This window comes from Protopterus annectens, chromosome 6.part0, assembly GCF_019279795.1.
Source record: "Protopterus annectens isolate FY-2018-M chromosome 6.part0, PAN1.0, whole genome shotgun sequence".
NCBI lineage: Eukaryota > Metazoa > Chordata > Ceratodontiformes > Protopteridae > Protopterus > Protopterus annectens.
The window spans coordinates 336,915,348-336,937,921 of record NC_056737.1 but is presented as its reverse complement, the minus strand read 5'-3'; the positions used below and the strand labels follow the sequence as shown (position 1 = coordinate 336,937,921).

General features: G+C 35.9%; 1 protein-coding gene across 2 annotated transcripts in view; it reads left to right on the top strand.

Moving 5' to 3' along the window:
- The window catches only part of SPATA7 (spermatogenesis associated 7), a 1,255,634-nt gene that overhangs the window by 669,956 nt on the left and 563,104 nt on the right, over positions 1 to 22,574 (top strand). For both annotated transcript variants that reach the window (XM_044074096.1, XM_044074097.1), the window contains one exon: positions 18,644 to 19,113. In XM_044074096.1, the coding sequence (XP_043930031.1) occupies positions 18,644 to 19,113 (470 nt within the window). The remainder of the gene's footprint in view (positions 1 to 18,643; positions 19,114 to 22,574) is intronic.

Here is a 22,574-nt window from a genome sequence, read left to right as displayed (position 1 = left end):
TAATTTCTTTTTTTTTTCAAAACAGGTTTATTGTTTTAACATACAAGAGAAATATCATACCAATTTTATACAAGTAATTAAAAATAGATATGATTATAACATTCAACAAAACAACTAAAGTATTTACAAAGACATCCACTACAATCAGATCAATTAATTAAACTAAAATACCATACTATTGAAATTAGGATTTTTTAACAAATTTTGTAAATTATCCCATACAATATAATAAGATGTTTTTCTAGTTGTTCCTGACCTAATTGTGTTTATTTCCATATGGCACACTATATTCATAACATTTTTAAATTCATTGAATGAAGGAGGTGTATCTGAAATCCAAATTCTGGTTATTATTTTCCTAGCCACTGCTAGAATAGACCATAACAAGGGAAGCTTAACCTTTTTAACACTTTGAGGTACAGGTGTGTTGAATAATATAAGAGATTTAGAAATAATGAAATTATCTGTAAAAAGAGCCTGCAAAAATTCATTAACTGACTTCCAGTATTCTTTCAATTTTATACAGTCATAAAACATATGAGCCCAGTCAGCATTAATTTCTATATTACATCTCTTACATAGATTATCTTTATTATTTATTTTATTCATCATCAAAGGTGTGTAAAAAGATCTATGTAAAAATTTCCATGTATAAAGTCTCCAGACAATGGAAGACGTAGTTCTATAGGCAGATTCCAATATATATTGTTTATCTTGTTGATTTGGTGGGTCCCCATTAATAGAAGTGAAATAATTCCAGTATGTATCTACACTGTAAAAGTTTCTTGTCTGATAATTTTATGTATGTATGAAAGTTTACCTTTATCAGAAACTTTATGTTGTAAATTTAATATCAAGTAATCAATCAATGTTGGAATAGATTCTTTAACTGTTATAGACATTAGATCTATTCTATCAATGAGATGTTGTCTAAAGGTCTGAACCTCTAACCAGCAAGTTTCTCTTAGATCAAATTCTTGTTTTAAGAAATCTAGATTTTTAACTTTATTATCATATATCAACTGATACCAGTACTTTAGATCATTATCTATAGCTAAATGAGTTCCTTCAGAAGTAGATGACAAAAGCATACCCTGAGTATACATTATAGGGAATATAATAAAATTCCATTCCCTACACTTAGGGTGCATGAATATAAAGTTACGATAGCTAATAATAATATTTAATGGGTAACAAACCATATGTTTAGGTGTAATAGGTGAAGTACAAAATTCCTTTAGTAACCATAACATGGAGTTATTTACAATCATATTTTTATGTGTTAAGGAGATTTTCATGAAGTGCATACTAATTAACTCCCAATAATCTTTCCATTTTCCGACATATGACTGATCTATTAATAAGGTAATGACTTTTACAATAGAAGAGATAGTATATAAATTAAAGTCTGGAAAAGAAATACCCCCTTGAGACCAGCTATTAGTATGTTTCTTTAATGCAATCCTAGGTCTATTAGGTGCCCATAGGAAATTTAACATTAGTGTATTCAGTTTCTTGATAATTATTTTTGTAGGTGGAAGTATTATTGATTGTATTAAGTATAAAATCTTGGGGAATATTATCATTTTAATAATTGTAAGTCTCTCCTCCATAGTAAAAAACATATTATTCCAGGTATTAAAAGATTTTGTATATTAAGAAAACAGGTATTATAATTATTATATATAATAGATTTAATATCTTTAGATAGTATTATACCTAAATAAGTTATCTGACCTGAATTGGGTACATATTTAGTAAAATCACTAATGAGAATATTTTTCGTGTATATATAGGTAGTATTTTAGTTTTTCTTCATTGAATATTAAACCAGAAATACTTTTAAAATTCATCATTTTATCAAATAGAGACTGCATAGAAGAATTAGATCCTGCTGATGTAATTAGAACATCATCTGCAAAAAGTTGAATTTTGGGTGTTGTATTTTCATCTATTTCAAAACCCTCTATGTCAGTACTGTTTCTGATCAAATTAGCCCAAGGCTCCATTACTAAAGTGAATAATAGTGGAGAAAGTGGACATCCTTGTTTTGTACCTTTAAGAATGGGTATTTTTTGTGACACATATGTTCCTACCTTAATATAAGCCAACGCTCCTTTGTATAAATGCTCAATTAGATTTACAAATGCATCTGAGAAGTTTGTGCACTTCAGTAAGGTAAACAGATAGTCCCAACTTACTGAATCAAATGCTGAACTTATATCAAGACTAATAAGTGTTAAATCTTTCTTTTTCCTATTTGCAAAATCAATTAATGTTAAAGTTCTTCTTATATTATCAAAAGTATTTCTATTTACAATGAAGCCTGTCTGATCTATATCTATAATGCCGGGAATGATTGTCTTCAATCTATCAGCAAAAATACTCATAAACATTTTAAAATCAACATTAAGTAATGAGATGGGCCGATATGAAGTACATCTAGTTGGATCTTTATTAGGTTTTAAAATTGGCGAAATAAATGTATATTGCCAAGATGGGGGGGTTATTAACTCAGTTTGGGCCAAAATAAAAAACGTATGTATTAATGAATATGTACTTTTAGAAAGGATTTTATATATCTTTGGTATAATACCATCATTACCAGGTGCTTTGTTTGATTTAAGCTTATTTATTTGTGTAATAACCTCTGTATATGAAATACTTTTGTCCAATAGTTTAATCTGTTGTTTATTAAGCTTTTTATTCATGTTTGTGGTTATAAACTCCTTTATTTTATCTTTAGGTTCCATGTTAATGTTATTATTGTTAATATTGTGAAAGTGATTTCTAAATTCATCTAGTATTTCTGGTAGACTAGAAACATTCTTCTTTTTCCTTAGAGAAAAGATTTCTTTGATATGGTTTTGTTTATTCAACCTTTTTTTTTATTTTTAAGTCTATGTAAGTATTTGGGGCTTATTGAGTAAGACAAAACTTGTATTTCTCTAGAGTTATTTTAACTTTATGAGTTAAAATTTCTTTGTATTTCTCATTTAGTTTGTTTATTTCTTCAATGACTTTCTTATCCGTAATATTTTCTTTATTATTATGTTTATAAGAGTCTAATTTACTTTGAATATCTAACAATTCCTTATCCCAAGATTTCCTTTTATTATTATACCATCTTATACTTTGTCCATATAGATATGATTTTAAGGCATCCCAAACATAGACAATGGAGACTTCAGGAGTATTATTTATGTCTAGAAAATGTTGTACTTCTGAAAGTATATATTCTTTATAGTCTTTTAGTTGAGTTAAGTATGCTGGTATCCTTTTGATCTGAACATTATGAGTATTTTTTATCATGAATTCAAAAACAATTGAATTATGATCAGATATAGGACATGAAATGATTTTGGAATTAATTAAATCTGTTACCATCTGGTTAGAAATGAAGACCCTCTCTATTTTTGAATAAGTTTTGTATCTGTTAGAAAAAAAGGTGTATGGTAATGATTTTGAATCTATCTGATTATTAATATCATTCAAATGATAAGAATTAGCAAAATCATTTAAATGTTTTGCATTAGATGTAATTCTTCTTTTTCCTATAGTGGTAGTATCACTTTCATGTAGTATACAATTAAAGTCACCAGCTAAAATAATATCTCCTATAGAAGAAAGATATGATCTTATCAAGATGATGCTTCACTGTATTAATACCAATTCCAGGTATCCAATATACATTAATTAAAGTGTAAGTCTTCCCATTAATTTGTATTGTAACCATACAAAACATTCCTTTGTCATCCTGATAAGACTTAATGGTTTTAGGAATGGGCATACTTTTATTCCATAAAATAGCCACTCCTCTTTTTTTCTGAGTGTGATCTGAACTAACCAATACTGTATATTTGTTTGTGGCTAGTTTATCAATATCTTTTTTTCAAGAGATGGGTTTCTTGCAGGAAGACTAAGTTGGCCTTATGTAAATTAATGTATCTTATTAGGCTTGCCCTTTTACACGAATTATTCAATCCATTAATGTTTAAAGAAATTCCTTTTAAAGATGTAATTTGGCATTTTTAAAACTTAAGAATCTTATGATCAAAATAACAAATAACAACATAAGTAATGTTACATCTCCTCCTTTAGGTGTACCTTTAAATATAGCTGTATTTATTGAATCTCTTATGGGATTTTGTATAGGATTCAATTTTGTTTGTAGTGACAATGAGTGTACAAAATATATTGTGGATGTCAAAACTATATACATATAACAATGAACAAGTGAAAATAATGTAAGGATTAAACCTTGCATCCAGCCTGGAGTTAAAAACTCCAACTTAGAGTAGTATTTACTACTCAAGTTAACCCCCTACCCTAAGCAGCAGTACCTCAGCTACCACCTTATCAATTTAATACTGGTTATATTTAACTTAAATTAACAGCTTTCAATTCAATTATCTAGCAAGACAAGACTACACATTTGATAAAACAGCATCATATAAACTAAAATAAACTTTTTTAAAAAACTATTCATACTACTATATACATCTATGTAATATAATACACTTCTATTCAAATAGCATTCAAATATACTTGATATTAGGAACCAAGAGGAGAGAGAGAAATAAAAGACATGAAAGAGGGAGAGTGAAAGAAAGAGAGAAGGAAAAAAAAAAAAAAAAAGGAAGGCATATTTACATATTAATTTATTCAAAGTATGTAAAAATAAGATCTAACATTCATTTAAATCAAAAACTTTGGCTAATATGGTTCAGACATTACATATATTAAGATGCATCTATTTTCTGCCATGTAAATGCAGTCAACAGCTTCCAAAAAAAAACCCTTGAATTGCTTGTATATGAGCATTTTACTCATACTCATTATTGTCAGTAGAATAAAATATTATATTTATAGAAATTGTTATAAATCATACTGCATAGTTATGCAAATTCTCAGAAACACTTGCATTATTGTAAAAAAACTATCTGTATTTTGTATGTCTATACTACTGCTTTAAAATATATCACATGACAGTTTCTTCCAGAATAGAGTCATAAAGTTATTTATGCTTGTCAATCAGATGAATTAAATGAGTTATAGTAATGTATATGTTTGGAACATAAGTTTTCAACACAGATTAGTATGCTGCAGTCAAGTAGATTTTCAAAAACACTTGAATAAATGTTTCATTTTCTATGCCTTCTAAAATATTTACTTACTACAAGAAACTGCATCATTTAAAATCATTATAACTGACATATTTTATGAATTATAACATAGATATTTAAGTAATTATAAAAAATAACTCACATTTAAATGTCAAAGAGTTCATTTTCCTTCACATAGTCGCATTTGCATCAGTTCTACTTCCTGGTAGAGTGTTCTTCCTGAATCTGTGATGTGTCAGTGTGATATCTGGGTCAAAGGTCAGATTGACTGCTTTCAGCTTCTCTGTGAGAATTCTGAGAGTTGAAGCTTTTGAAACGGCTTGAGGACACTGTTCATGAGGTAGCCCACATCCCAGATTGTCTCCCTTAACATTTTGGTGGGAAACTTGTTAAAAACTAGTGACAAACATTCATTTAGCAGTGTAAATGCATCTAAACATGACAAAACCTTCACAATGTATTTTACAGGTTATTACAGCCTCTATGTAAGTGAAATTAAGCCCAAAGTTATTAATAAGTAATAAAACTCAATATTTTTGTCCCAACTCAATTTTTATGCAAATCTTATTTACTGTGTCTATATGATCAAAAGCATTTCTATATATTAATATGAGAAAAAAATAAAGAGAAAGAATAAAGAAAAGAAAAAGAGAGTAGAAAATAAAAGAGTGTAAAGCAGAAATATAAAAAATGTAAGAGAAAGCTATAAGAAGTATATACAATGGAATATTACTTACTGTTTATATTAATAGAGTTAAAAATAAAACATATTTACTATTATTTAGTTCTAATTATTATTAGTTAAAGCATGACAGATTATTTACAAACAAGCATAAGCAGTATAATCAAGAAAGTATAATTAGGAATAGCATTTGAAGAACATATAAACTTTTTACAAGGAATAAATATGTTATTATTCCATTTATCATATTTTCATTACTCTTCTCTCCCTGCCCTCCCCCACCCTTTACCCACTACATAATCTAAATAGAATGACATTGTTTAAACAAAGAAAAGAAGAAAAGGAGAAAAAAAAGAAAAAAAAGATGTCTCAAATTACTGACCTTACTTCTCTTCTTGAGAAAGAGAAACAAATTGAATAATAGCTTGTTATTAGTTCCTCAGATATTTTGACTGGTTATGAAACAAAACATTTCTTTGCACACAGAGAATTACTTTGATTAAATCTTTTTCAGAACATTTGTGGCTTTCTGGAAATGCAGGAACTATATTTAAAAAGATTAATAATGAAGTAAAATGATGAGAGAAAAAAGAAAAAAAACATAGAACAAATCATTTGTTCTTTAGTCTCTTCTTCTTCTCTGAAGTCTTCCACGAAGTTTCAGTTGCCAGTCTCTTTAATGAAGGACTAGCCCATTCCATTTCCTCTATTTTATCCAAAATCTTATTTTTTGATAAACAGTAAAGCAGAGTCTAAGTCATCAAAAATTTTAGGACCATCAGGAAGGAAGATTTTTAGCTTGGCAGGAAACAGAAGGTATGTTTTAAACTGTGCTTTTTAAGCTCCCTTATTAGTGGCAGAAAAACTTTTCTTTTAGCTATTACCAAGGAAGAATAGTCATTGTCAAAACGCACAGTTGTCTCATTAATCTTAACAGGAGCTTTAGCCCAAGCAGATTTAAGAACCATCTCTTTATCAAAAGATGATAGAAATCTAACTATAACTGATCTAGGATAGTTTTTGTTAGAGTTAGTATTAGCTATAGATCTATGTGCTCTTTTGATACCAAAAGAGAATGCTTCTGGTAAGTCTAAAGTTTTAGGAGCCATGTTGTTAAAAAAGAAGTAATATTGTTACCTTCAATATTTTCTGGCAGTCCAAAAATCCTAATGTTATTGCGCCTAGATCTATTTTCCAAGTCATCCAGCTTTGTTTGTAAATGTGTATTTTGTTTCAGCAGAAACTCAATGTTGATTTCCTCTTCTTGGATTCTATTTTCCATGTCATTCACAGCTTCTTCTATGCCTGTCATCTGGATCTTCTGTTGTTGCAGGTCTATATGTAACAAGTCTATTTGTTTTGTAGTTTTTTCTATGAAGGTATCAATTTTAGTATCCATTTTATCCATCTTAGCAGTAAGTTGCTGGATTATAGTTATCAGAGACTGAAGTTCTTTCTTGATGCTGGAGTCTTGAGAATTTGTCTTACTGGAACTCATTTCAGACTGATAAACTGACAGGAAAATTTCCAATGTGATTTCTGACAGGAATATTGTTAAAATTTCCTTTCTTTTTTAGATATAGTTCAAGAACTATATAAAACAAACATATTTAGAAAGAAAATTACTTCAAAAATTAATTTTTTAAGTAATTAATTCCTGTCAGTGTAATGAAATTGGTGGAGCTGAAGAAATCTGCTGCTATCCTGTGTTCATCCTTGGCCACGCCCCCCGCTAGGGAATTAATTTCTGATTTTACTGTTCCATTTCCATTTTGGAGAAGTAAAAAAAAAATATTTCCCTTCTTTCTTACACTGAAATTCAGTCAGAATAGCAGGAGTGTGAATGCTGTGCTTAAGGAGTTACTGGTCAACCTGAATATTTCTGCTTCTGAGGATAGTGCTGCTTCAGAATTTCTTCCGCAAGACGTTTTTCTGAAACTGTATCTAAAATGAAAGAGGTTTTTAATTGGGATCTGAATGAAATTCCTATTGCTCTGCAGATGTGTTACCATTTGTAGCAGTTGCATACTCAGTCTGCAGTTGATCCTCCTGATGTTCATCATTATAATCAGTGCTGTAGTAGCCTTAGCTATAGGAGTTATATCCTGCCATGGATAAAACAGCCAGCAAGCTTCCAAAGCGTCAGTACAGCTTCCACATGCCCAAACCATTAACTCAAGCTAAGCTGACTAAAAAAATCACAATTGGATACCAAGCCCCCCAGACCTTTCCTGCCACTGAAGAGAGTGCTCCTCTGTGGGCTTTCAAGTATCACTTGTATACCTGCCATTCCATTGCAGGGCGGATAAGTTCCCTTCAGTGGAAAAACTTCCACGTCACTTTTCATTACAGAAAACTTAACTTTTTCAGTAAAATATTTTGAGCTAGAGAAGTGTTTTTATAGACAGTGATGACTTTTGTCTACTTTTAAACAACTGCGTTATTTTTTAACTTTTGTGGTAAAAGGTTGTTAAAAGTGATTTAAAACCTACATATCTGTCAGGAATTTTTTTTTACATATTGCTGCTAGGCTTCCCTGGAATCGGGCACCTTTTTTAATTGAACAGCATTATCGATTCCTCGATTGTGTCTTCATTCAGATACAAAACGATTGTTAAGCAACATATTCCACAACAGCAGGCTGGTAGTTTGTCTCACCTGCAGGCGAGTGACTCTTCTGTACCCAAAACTGGTGCATTGGACCACTTACCATTTTCTTCAGATCCCTCTGGTGTCATCCCTACAGCCACCATGAACCTATGGTTATATATATCCTCTGTGGCTGTTGGTGTGCACTTAGAAGGCAAAGGAGAGCCATTCTTGTTGGTCCTTTGAGAAGGAGCCGGGAAGGTGTCAGTGCTTAGCCCTAGGGAGGTCTTTCAGAAACTCCTGTCAAAAAGAAAAAAATAAATGCACATCATTTCCTGTTTAACTCACTGAGGATATGAGTAATTTATTGGGTTTAGTGCAAAGGATTCTTTTTTTTTCCTGAAATTGGCCCTAGGCATGAGTTCATCTGTGTGTGTGTGTGTGTGTGTGTGTGTGTGTGTGTGTGTGTGTGTGTGTGTCTTCCGTGGAAGGTTGGGCACCAGGCTGGCAACCCGACACCATAAAAAAAACTCCACTGCCAATCATGAGTGGACAGGTGATCTTCTGTGGCGACCGCTAACCAGGAGAAAGCTGAAAGAAGAAGGAGAATTACTGCTGTCTCCTTGAGGGAGAGGTATTGGTAAACACCAGAGGTACAAAGTAAAAAGAAAGCATTCCCATTTGCACTTTACAGAGGGGATGGGAGGGAAGGACAAGATAATGCAAGAATTAATTAAGCTCAATTTTATTGGCTGCAGATGTTTTTGGTGGGCTGCTTATTTCCCTTTAAATACAGCTGCAGCCAATATTTTAATTTATTTTCTGCCTAGTTTATTTCGGAGTGGGGATGTTTTTTGGTTCTTCCTTCTTTGATTTGGGCAGCCAATCTTGCCCTGAAATGCTGATGAATGGCTTGATCTTTTGAAGCCCAGTCTGGTGTGTATGTTACCATATTTTGTATTTGCTGAAAGAGAGAGCAAAAATGTCTGTGTTCCTTTAAAGTCCTCTAACTCTTATGTTCTATTCTCTCTGTTTTCACAACATTGGGTTTGATCTGGCTACCTGCTGTGCTTTTTTCATGGAGGAGGACATTTTTCTTTTTGTAAGCACATGCTGGCAGAGGATTGGGATGTTCAGTGCTGAGCTTCTGAACCGATTAGCTGAACAATCTTCCTGCTCCTGGTCTAACGTTTTACATTTTCAGCTACAGCAGTTAACCAGCCACAAAATATTTTCCTGACTTAGTGTGTTTATTTAAACTTGTAAGGTAAGTAGTAACAGAAGATGTGATATGTGTGTGTGTGTGTGTGTGTGTGTGTGTGTGTGTGTGTGTGTGTGTGTGTACTACAATCAAAACAATATGATGCCCTGTCGAGCAGAGCCACAGAAGTGATCCCCGGGAAGAATTTCCCATTTCCCATCCAATCATCAAGATTTTTCTTGAAGAGTGCTAATGAGGAGCTCTGTTTGACATAGGTAGGTAGTCTGTTCCAGAGTATGGGAAGTCTCTGGGACAGGAATCTATCTCTCCAGCATGTTCTGTTTATTGTGGTGACAAGGTTTAGGTCCCTAGAGCTTGTAGCTCGGAGGGATTGGGATTTCTTTAAGTGGAGTATGTCCAACAGCTCTGGGTTTGACATAGCTTTGTATGTTAGGCAGAGATCGCCCTTGAGTAGGCGATATGCGATAGAGTAAAGCTGTAGTTTTTTGAGACGGTCTGCATAGGGCATCTGTTTGAGGCCAGTAATCCTCTCTGTGAGGTATTTCTGTGGTCTTTCCAGTTGTTGTAGATATCTTGTGAGGTACATATCAAAAGGGGCATTGTACTCTATAATGGATCTAATGAGTGGTGAGTAGAGGGGAACAATGACCTCTTTTTTTCTGGATGAGAATCCTTTTGTGATGAGATGAGCCACGTAGAAAGATTTCCTGACCACTGTGGCGATGTGATTATCAAAGGAGAGACTACTGTCCACCTGTGTCCCAAGGTCTCATCACATTTTTGGCATTAAGTAGACTACCAGCTATGTGGTAGTTCATGGGTACAGAGTTTTTACCAAAGGGGATGACAATACATTTTTTGGCATTGAGCTTCAGGTCATGGCTTTGACACCAGGTATCTGTCTCAGTGAGGCCCTTTTGTAGTTTGTCCACATCGTTAGGAGTTTTGATTATGGCTCCTAGTTTGCAGTCATCTGTGTAATTGGATTTCTTTTCTTGTGTGCCTCACATATAGTCATTATTGTGGTGAGTTTAGATCATTATGAGAAATCTTCGGTTATTTTTCCGAATGGTAGAAATTGTGTGTGGGGTGTCTATTTGACCTCTGTGGAAAAGATGAGCCGAAACTAATGCCCAAGATATGTGTTCTAAGTCTGTATTATGCTACAAGTAAAACTCCTACATAGTTCATTATAAAGCTGTATATTTTTAGTTGCATTATGTTGTGTCTACAGTGCCAACCTTCGAAGCTACTGAAGCTGTGGAATCAAATTCATATGTGCTGCACTGGAAGCTCTGACCTTATTGAAATCTCTAGTGTATTTTTTTAGGTAAATACTCTATTGCTGTTGTGAAGTCCTGTAATGAAATTCCAAAGTGACAGAAGAACAAAAAAATAAAAAAACAAATTAACTATAAAAAAGCAAAACCGGAGGACTGCTGTGAGCAAAAAAACCCACAAATTAATAAAGCGCTTTTCGTCTGCCTCTATGGACAGACTTCAGATAAAATAAAATGGTAAAACACTTCCTTTATAAAATCTACCATGTCACATGTATTGAAACAACCAATAATCCAGATCAAATGGGAATGTTTACAAAGTGCTAAGCAACCAGTACTACATTCCTCTGCTATTTAAAGTTACAGTGCATGAATATAACACTAACCTAAAATAAAATACCAGAGTCTGTTAATAAAAAATAATGCGCAAACAAATTAACATAAAAAATATATACAATGCATACCAAAAATTCCATACATAAAAATATTTCAAATATGTTCATAAAATTCCTTACCTACATAAACTCTTTAATTTTAATAAACAAGTAATGGCACATGTGTCATTAATGTCTGGAAAGCTATAGGCATTCAATGACAGTTGCCAGTATAATTCTAGTTCTTTTAATTTCAAAGACGATGGTCCTCCTCTATCATCCACTGGAGTTTGATCTGTAACAGTAAACTTCAAAGTGTGACCAGGAAATGCTACAGTGTGTTTGGCTAAGGCGTTCTCAATCTTTTGATGGTCAATTGCATAAAGGTGTTCATATATACGATCTCGGAATCTATGCTCCGTCTTTCTTTTATAGAATGCTGCACATGTTACACACTTAGCTAAGTAAACTATTAGTTTTGAATTACAACTGAATTTTTTCTTTAAAAAGTAATGTTTGTTCCTTACTTCAGATTTGTTGCCTGTGTTAATGTGCTTGCAGTATTTACACGTTACATTTGGACATCCCTGGGAAATTGTGTGTTCTGTCCTTTTTAGTCTCTAATAAATTTTTCAAATTACTACTTCTCCTATATTTTATTTTTGGTTTGGTACTCACTTTATCCGTAATAGACATGTCAGAACGTAAAAGGTTCCAGTTGTTGTGTAAAATGTTTGAGACCATAATGCTGCTAAAATTAAAAGTGGAAATAAAGGTAGTATTATAGTCCTTAACGTCTTTATTGTCTAATGAAATTAATTGGACGTCTGCTGTAGTTGGTGAATGGTTGACTATATTGTCACCAAATTCATTATGTATGTCTTTTGCAGCTAATAAAGGAACATAGAAGCCTACAGATCTCTTGTGTTTGACTTCTTCAACTAGGGACTCTATTAACTCTCTACGGTAGTCCCTTTGAAGGAATAAATTGCTCGGATACTGGCATTCTATGGTGAAATCATCATCTAATGAGACAATTCTTGTTGCTATTACCAATTGTCCCTTCACCAGTGATCTTTTTTTGTGGTGAGGGTGGCAGCTGGAGAAATGCAAGAATGAATTAGAATAGGTCTTTTTTCTATGATTTTGGCTAAATACCTATTCAAAATCCTGTCTTTTTTAAGATTAATATCTAGATAGTCAATAGATGTCTCATCAAAGTTAAAAGTGAACTTCAAGAAGTCAAAAGACGAGTTGAAGTAATTGACTAGTTCAGTGGCTTGTGTCCAGTTCCCAAGGAATAGAATAAAAATATCGTCAAAGTAACGAGCGTAAAAAAATATTTTTTGCATAATAACTAGAATCTTAAAGATGTTCTCCCTCTCCCAATATGCCATCACAAACTTGGCCAGGCTAGCTCCACAGGGTGACCCCATGGCTACTCTGATTTTTGGAGGTAGAATTCTTTATCAAATGAAAAGTAGTTGTTAGTGAGAATAATGTCCAGTAGAATATCAACTAAGTATAATTGCAAAGGTGTTGCCCCTCTCTCTCGTAACATAAAGTTAACCCATTCTATTCTTTCCTGGTGTGGAGTAGAAGTGTATACATCTTTAACGTCTGTTGTTATAAAGTTCTGGTCAGTGTTATAAGTAAGCGTGTTAATTGTTTCTAAGAATGTCCAGGATTCTGCATATTTGTTGTTCGTGATGTAGATACTTCTGTAGTATAGAATCTACTACTTTGGCACAAGGGTACGTGATGGAGTTATGGGCATCGATTAAAGGTCTCATTGGTGGATTGGTGAGGCTTTTATGGATTTTCAGGATTCCAAACATCATCAGAATCTTAGGAAAAGGCATAGACATGTAATTGAACACGTCTAAATTGATTTTAGCTTCAATGAACAAATCATTCAGGTAGTCTTTGATGCGGTTATAAGCTACAATGTAGTTCATTACGAGAAACTTTAGTGTAAGCTTCGCTATGCAGTATGGTTTTCATCCGGATCAAATAATTAGCCTCATCTAAAATTACCAATCCACCACCTGATGGTCCTCACTTCTGATGTTCTCAACATATCCAGTGCCTGTTGTTCTTCCTTACTGATGTTGTCATTTGTAGGAGTATGGAAGAAAGATTTTTTGTGCCTCTGTTGGCCCCTTTCATTCTTGTTTAAGGAACGTATATCTAGTTCACATATGTTCTCAAATAATGATAGTGTGGGATGTAAGGGTGGGTTATACATGCTAGAAACCTTAAATTCTTTCTGTTCTGTTTCCCTTTCCTAGCAAAGTTGTTAGGTTTAATTTTCGAACAAAATGTTTAATGTCCATTAAGGTGTTAGCAACATTTAGATGTTGAGAAGGGACAAAGGTTTGTCCTTTAGTTAAAACGTTCAAGATCATGGGATCTATATCAGTAGATGAGTAATTGTAGATTTTAAATTCACCAATCAAGTTTGTCACAATGGTCAGTTGGCAGGATCTTCTTGGAATCACCGTCTTCATTTTGGTTCAATTGTTTGTTCCTGGTTCTCTGATATTGATTCTGTTTCGTTACGCCCCTGTGTGTTTCACATTGTAAAAATTTGATTTATTCACTTTGTTGGTTTTTATGTTGTTGGTGTTACGAATATGTTCACTCCTTCTTAATACAGTAGTGTTATCGAATTCTTCATCTATGATATCCTCGCCTGTCGAGTTGATCTCACTTCTAAGAACCTCTATATTGTTGCTGTGGTTACTGTTGGTATATAAATTCTAATTCTGTGACGGCAGGGGGGGGGGGTGAATAGGCTAAACCCTGTTGGTAAGTCACCACATCTCATTGGATTTTACTAGATTTATTACTTTTTAACTTTTCTAGATGTTGGTCTAAACTTGTGAAAATTCTAGAATAGTCACACTTGTATCTTGAATGATCTTGGTCGTTAAGTATGGAATTTTTTGTATGTGTTGTATATATTTTTTATGTTAATTTGTTTACTCTTTATTTTTTATTAACAGACCTGATATTTTATTTTAGGTTAGTGTTATATTCATGCACTGTAACTTTAAATAGCAGAGGAATGAAGTACTGGTTGCTTAACACTTGTAAACACTCCCATTTGACCTGGATAATTGGTTGTTTCAATACATGTGACCTGGTACATTTTATAAAGGAAGTGTTTTACCATTTCATTTTATCTGAAAAGTCTGTCTATAGATGCAGGTGAAAAGCACTTCATTAAATTCCAAAGTGAGACAGGGAATATTTTTAACAGAAAATGTAGTTCATTTGCTTTTTGCTGCTGCATCCAACCTTTTTTCATTATAGGTGGTCTTCATGTTGTTTGTTGTGGGGAAGTTTTACTCAGTACACTCCATGTTGTACTGGCCACAAACAATTTGTTATTGGGTTGTAACTGAGAAATATGAGAAAGCTGATTTTGTTTGGTTATTTGTCTTTATGTCAGCTGGGGTCTTTTGTTGGATAAATAAAAACACTATTGTTCTGGTTATATTTTGTGGTTAACATTTTGGCTGTTCTTCAGTTTGCATTTGAAAGCTGATATCCCACAATTCCAAGGAAGTGGACGGGGTTGTATCATATGATCAAAGAACGTTACTAGGCTAATGGCCCCAGGGCCCTTACAAGCTTAGCCAAGTTCAACCCGTGTTCCCAAGGGTGTCTGGTTCAAGCAGACACTAAAATCAGCACCTATTGCCCCTGTCCAAGAGAGACACAGGTGGAACCCTGGTGGTGAATTTCTGGTTACCCATCCAGTCATCCAAATTGTGCTTAAATAGGGCCTATGAGGGGCTTTGTTTAACATGAATAGGAAGCTTGTTCCAAAGGTGGGGCAATCTGTGAGACAAATCTGTCTCTCCATCAAGTTATGTTCATGTCACATACCAGGTTAAGGTCCTTTGAGCGAGTGACCCCTTGTACCATTTGACTTGCGAATGTGCAGCATTTCCATTAAAGCTGGATCAGAGATTGCTCTATATGCAAGGCACAGGTTGCCTCTGAGCAGTCTGTACGACACAGAGTAAAGTGACAATGATTTCAGTTTGTCTGCATAAGACGAATCTCGAAGACCCTGAATTTTCTTTGTAAGGAACCTTTGTGGTCTCTCCAATTGCTGCAGGTGTTTGGAAAGGAACTTTTTTTTTTCTGGAGGCAATGCCCTTACTTATGAGATGAGCAATATATAAAATGCCCTTCTTACCACTGTGGAGATAGGGTGATTGAAGTTAAGGTTGCTGTCAACCTATATGCCCAGATCTCTCACCACTGACTGTGTGCTAAGGATATTGTTACTGATGTGGTAGTTTGCAGGAATATCACCCTTGTTGAAGTGGATGATAATGCTTTTTTTTTTTTGCATTAAGACCATGACTTGGGCACCAGTCATTTATCTGCATAAGACCTTCTTGCAGGATCTTGACATCACTAGGGGTTTCAATGATCACTCCCAGTTTGCAGTTATCAGCAGACTTTATCAGCCACAGTCCTTTAGTTTTAGCATGTACTTTGGAGAAATAGATTCTGAACAGTAGGGGTCCCAGAACTGATACCTGTGGAACACCACTGGTTACAGGTCTTCTGGAGGTGCTGGAGTCCCGTATTTTGACCATATGAGTTCTGTCAGTGAGCCAGTTTGCAACGCTGCCCAAGAGGGTTGATACCAGCTGGGTGAGTTTATCTATGATGCCTGAGTGGGGATTGTGTCAGAGGCCTTGGCTAAGTCTAGGTAGGCTGTATGCACAGATTTGCCCTCATCTAGGGATTTGGTGACTGTCTCAAAGAAGTCCACCAAGTGTAACAGGCATGATCTCCCCTTGACAATGTCAAACTGGGTGGGATCGAGCATTTGGAGATTTCCTATATCTTTAATAAGGTCCATTATGATTTGTTCCATGGCCATGCAGAAGAGGCTAGTCAGGTTAATGGGTCTCTAGTTCTCCGGGGTCTGTGGATGAGCACCCCCTCTGTGCAGAGGGATGATGGTAGCCATTTTCCATTCTGCTAGGATGAAGCCAATGCTTAGAATGAGGTTGAAAAGCATGCTCAATGGTGATGCTAGTTCCTGTTTTAACCCATGTAGAAAACAGCCTGGGGGCTGTGTTTTTAGCCTTGGAGATGGCATTTAAGACCTGCTCCTCGGAGATACTAGGTTGAAGACAGGTGCTAAGGATGCTTTGGGGTATATGCGGCAGGGGCAGTGGATTGAAGTTTTCACTGAACCTGTCAGCCAGCAGGTTTGCTATATTCACATTTTGCATAATTATGTATGCAAATTATGTTAATCAGCATCCAGATTTTTGGCCAGTTTGTACCTACTTTTCACGGGTCTTTGCCCAAATATTTGATGTTTCCAGGTTGAGAGGTACGATCTGAGTTGCAGGCTGTTGCAGCGGGTCAGCCTCATCTTATCGCTACCAAATATGAGGTTTCTTTAAGAACTAAACCTTCTTTTATGCCTAGAGTGGTATCAGTTTTCCTTAAGCCAATATATTCATCTCCCTGTTTTCTTTCCAGAACCCAAAAAATGAGACCAAAAGGATATTTCATACCTCAAACTTCCACAGAGAATTCTGCTACTGTCTTGACAGAACAAATTTTTTTCTGATCATTTGTTCATTTCTTGTGAAGGCAAGAAGAAAGGACCACTTGTGTCAAAGAAGACTATTTCCAAATAGTTGTCTTGGGCTTTACCTTTTGTTCCCACCACAACAAAACTGTTTCAGGCAAGGTCAGTACCCATTTACCAGGGCCTTTGGTTCATCTATGGCTATTTGGAAAGGGTTGGACTCTATGCTGAAGCAGTAGCTTGGTCTTCTGTGCATACTTTTACAAAGCAGTATTTAGACAGTTGGCTTATTGCTGTACCAATATTAATAACTGGTTTTCCTATGAGATTTTCTTCTGTAGTTCTTTCAGCCCATAAGAAATGCAAAGAACACTGCAAACCCTCAGATGCAACACTTGTTAGTCCCCACATTATAAGCTGTTTGATAGGCTCAACAATGCAAAACCTGTTATCCCTAGACAGGATTCTTTCTCTTCACCTGTGGGAGCTCAGTTCTTTAAACACAACTCTGTTTTGATGGTCATAAGTGTCAAAATTGTGGCACTAATAGCACCTACAGTTTACTTTGTTCTGTTTGAGGTATTGTGAGATTTCTACAGTGAACATAAGATTTGTTAGTTTTTGGATCTTTTGTCCGACCAATTTTGTATCTTTTATGCATTCAAAAACATCTCAGATAGTGGCTATATACATCAGTCCATCGATCTACCTGTTTTTCACCAAACTACTAATAAAGGGGAACACCAGCTATATTGTATGGGTGTGCATAGGCAATTGAGATTTTTAGACTGAAAATCAGTCAGAAAATATTTACAATTGTTTATCTCCTGTACTCTGAAAAGAGACTGGGCACCAAAGTATCTAAGATCACTCTGAGATGAATGTCAAAGTACAATAAGTTTTGCTGTACTACACATTTACCAAGGCCTCTCGAACCACATTCTAGTAAAGCAGTGGCTAAATCTTGAGCATTCTTTAGAAATGGCATCTATGGGCAATGTTTTTGCAGCTGTGAAATGGCATTTTCTAAATAATTTGTAAGGTGGTATAAGCTGGATGTTCTTAAGGTCTAATCCTTCCTTCAGGGCTGTGTCATTCAAGGGATTCACAGTGCTATCCAGAAAGATGAACTGGGGACTCCTATCTTAGTGGTTTGAGGAGGATGAACCAGATCATCGTAGAGACTAAAGTTATGTACTTAACAACAATGATAGATGTGCATGGTCATGGTTCATCTTTCTCAACATAGGAGGAGATGGACATTGCTATTTCTTTGGCAGTGCCTTGCCTTTTTTCCTTGTTTTGGCTATTCTTCAGTACCGGCATTTGGAGAATAGTGAGGAGTGCAGAGCATTATGGGAAGCAGAGAAGAGGGGTAGCCTAGGAAACTTTCTTTGCTGAGCTGAGTACCTGATATCTACATCCTGTTTGAGTATAAACCATGACTGTGCAGATGTATCATTAAGGTAAGTATATAACTTTCATTTATTTTGAGTATCCTAGCACAGCTTGACTGCATATCTGTGTAAGCTTAAATGTTTTAACAGTCCTAGTTTTCATTAAAAGTAAGTCATATTTTTAACCTTAAAAATGAAGTAGATTGGTATTAATATAAAATCGTAGCTATCAACAGTTTTTGCATATTATAAAGCCAGAATATTATTTTCTTAAAACCTTTCCTGCCAAATCAGAAGAACGCTGTGCTGCTATAAAATTAGACCATGCCTTTTTAAACAGTACTCTGATGCTGTCTGTAAGATAATTACACTTTTTTTTCACCACTTTTTGGCAGGATACATTTTTCGCAGACAGTTATGTAGATGAGAAGCATTTCACCATATCACAGAACAAGGGTAAGGTTTGTGGAAGACTTTCATCTGCTTCAATCCAGCAGTGCAACAACAGTAGAAATAACATCCAGAGCAACCAGCATTCTTGTACAAGCCCACTTCATAGCTCCACCACTCAGAGGAGGCCATTTTCTCCCCAAGCTTATAGCTATGCAGCCAGCAATATAAATTATTCCACTGCTCACAGAGGCTACCGGGATCCCCTGCAGACAACATATAGTGGTGACCTAATTGATAAACATCCCTCTATGTTTAAGGACACAAATCAGCCTTTTACTCCTCGTACTCTGAAAAAGGACAGTAAATCCATCCTGAAGCAGTGCAGGTACTATAATCCTCCAAGGCGAAAGGAGCAACCCAGAGCCATGAAGAAGCAATTAGAAGAGAAGAAAATACAAGACAGACCCTCCAGGTACAGTATGAAATATATGATGATTTGTTTTAGTCTACTGATGACCTAAGCATTTGTTCAATGAACAAAATTTAATCAAAAGTTGAGCTATGCAGTATCCCAGAAAGTAAAAGTGACGAAAACATCTGTTGTGCTGAATGGATTTTTTGGTGATTTGACGTCAGTGAAGTCAGTCCTAGCACAAGCTGTTTCTCTGACAAAAAATCATATAGTGATCTTAGTAGTTAGAGGGTGAGACAGAAAATGAAAGCAAATCATTACCCAGAGGATGAGATAAAATCTAAGTATTCATAGAACAGCAAGGAGATTTAGACAATCTGGAAAGGAGCAGCTTAGGGATGTAATAACTACTCAGTTTTAGGCAACAGTACTCTGACGGTTACTTTGAAAACAAACAAGAAGATTGAACAGAGACATCAACCCTTTCTTAGAAAATAAGAATTCTCTGATACTTACTCAGAAAACTGGGAGACAGTAGACTTAGTTATACAGAAAGCAGTAATTATGAGGAATACAGCAGTGACTCAAAGTAGTAAGAAAGGTAGAGTTGCACAGGAGTGAACAAACAAAGTAAAACTTCTCAGAATAAAATTGGGGAGACCCAGCCACTGTTTTTAAACTGAGGGAATGCTATACGTAATGTACAAAGAGAAACAAAATAGCCATGAGAAGCAAGATATCTAATCCAAAATGACAGAAAAAAGAGATAAGGCTGTTAAATCAGAAGTGTAAGCATTACAGTCAAGATAATTGCTCACAGTAGTGTATCTAGTGTGGCATGAAGGGGACAACTGCTGCAGGAGCAAAGTGTTGGGGGGAGTGATTGGCTGATCCCCATCACTCTTTAATGCATACCTAAGTGTCGTAGCGCTCTGTGCAAAATATAAACTGTAGCAAGGAAGGGGGTTGGGGCAGAACACAGAAACAAAACCTGATTGGCTGGTGCACCTGATTGGCAGGGCAGGAAGGAGGCAGTGTGTCATGTATTTGGCCTGTTGGTTGGTGTGCCAGTAGTAGGAGCAGACTTTTTTATTTTCTTTGCTGTTCACTGTAGGAACTGAGGGGGTGGTGGGAAACTTATTCATGGTACTGGCACAGGGCACTTGTTGAGCCAGCTATGCTTCTGCTTGCCCAGAAGTGGTGAATCCATGATCAACGCCCAGTAAAGAATAGCAAGTGATCAGCTACTCATTTACATGTTGTGAATTGGGAGGTCTAGGAATGTACTCAACACAGGCAAACAAAATAAACCACAAAATGGGGTTCCTTTGACAAATGTTAGACTTATTTGTGATGGTCTTATACAGGTGTGATCACAAATGAGCTAATACTCCCAAATGTGAAAAGCATTTGGGAGTAAAACAAAAACACAGATCAGTATTGAGAGTAAAAAATCTTAGGAAACCAAAATTTTGGGAGGGGGAGCTGCCCTCTCCACACCCCAACTATTTATATATTCCAACTCAATGGTTGCACCATCACAGGCAAAGGACAAAAGTACAGTAATGTAAGTAAACTTACCACAGTAGTAGATGTTTGAATAGATGACTGTTTCAGTCATTTCTAGCTGTATTGGGATGCATTCTGCCAAGGATCAGACATCTGGCTAGTATACAAAATTTTGTTTTGGCATATAAGCTAAAAGTTGGAAATAATTCCTTCAAAAGAAAAAGTGGGAATAACAGCTTTGTTTGATAATGGCTACTTTGTCTATATTGTCATGGAATGTAAATGGCTTTACAGCTAGAGACAAAAATACTGAGAATTTTGAATAATACATTAAGAAATGTAGAATACAAATAGAAATGTTTCAGGAGACACCTTTTAATAGATATAAATATGTGAGTTTGGCAAAGAAAGGATTTAAGAGTGGACATTTGTCAGAGTGTTATTGCTAGAGGGACTCCAGTAGTTACAGAAGAGGGAAAAGCAATGGTAGATTTATGGTACTAAGGGGTGATTGGCAAAGCAGGGGGGTTAGACTGGCATACATTTATTCATATAGGTTCTCCTGCCAAGGATAGCCCAATGTCTGGCCAGTATACCAAAGCCTTTATGTCCCTTAGTGTTGTACATCAGACATATGCTGCCTCTGCAGGTATAGGGCATAAAGGTGATGTACGCTTCATACTCAGAACATCTTTGCTGCCAGTCCAAATGCTGCAGTTGAATGTCTGTCTGAATGCCTTTCACTGAGCTAGTTTCTACCAAACCATTTACAGATAAATGCCTTGTTGGGATTTCTTCTTTTTCTCCCCTTATTTGTATACTTAAGGTTCATTTCATGCAGGAAGGGAAAATGTCAGCGTGGGAGGCAGATTCCCATTAAAGACAGTTATGAGAAGTGTTTGCTTTGCGTGATCATACCCAGAGTACCATTTGTTAGGCTTTTGCTCCCAGAAACTTCACAGCCATCTGTCCTCTTTTTTTATCCATTTATCTTGAGAACCAGTGTCTCAAGCTTTTGACCCAGGGTACCATGACCAAATCCACCCACCCCAAGGTACAGCTGTCACTTGAAATGACCTAAAAGTCTCGGTCTGACTCTGTTGCTGTCCAGCCTCAGCCAGACATCTCTCACGAGGTGATGAAGACCCCAAAGACCATCTTGCACCAATACCAGTTTCCTCTGCTGTTCCCTTACCTCCTTGTCTCAACCTCGAGTTTCAGTGGTTGATTCGGCAGATCTCCTGCAGTCCAGGACTGCCTTCTCAGACTCCTATCCCTACTCAAGAGCTGTGCACAGGTTGGCATGAAACCCAGCTTCTCCTGCGTCCCCTGAGGCAATGCAGATGTCTGCCGCAAAATGTTGAGAGGGAACCACAGCTGATCTTTTCCAAAGGGTCTAGGGGGATTCCCCAAATTCTGCTTTAAGGAAGAGGTCCCTGCTACTCTTATTGAGTCTAGACATGACTCAGGGCCTCCTAGCTTGGTCAGCGCTGAAGCCCCACTAAAGAAAAAGCAAAAAACTAACCACTTTCCTCCCCTTGCTAAGGATCCTTGGAGGGAATGGCAATATTTTACCCAGGGCATGTTCAGTGCCCTGATGGCCTTAAGACCACCTCAGGGTATCTGTTCCTGCTTCGCCTTGGTACTGTACTGCAGCCAAAAGGACTAGGGAGTCTGGTCCTTCAGAGGAGGAGGTGGATTCAGGAGTTGAATTATTGGCCTATTCCTCACAAATTACCTCTCTTTTGAGCAATGGGTTTGAGGAAGAGAATTCCTTGAGTCCTGACTCTCCCTTTCAGTTGTTGTCCTTTGGGGACACAGTAGTTTGAATGATGGAGAATTTTAAGTGGGATTGCTCACAAGCTCCTGAAATTCAAAAGAGGTATTATGAGCTGTTGCAGATGGCATCTCCTAACCTTTCTGCTATTTCCTCCTGTGTTGAATGCTTTGTTGAATACATTTGCAGCTGCCTCTTTGGCTCCTGATTCCCAACCTCTGGGTCCTAAGAAGCC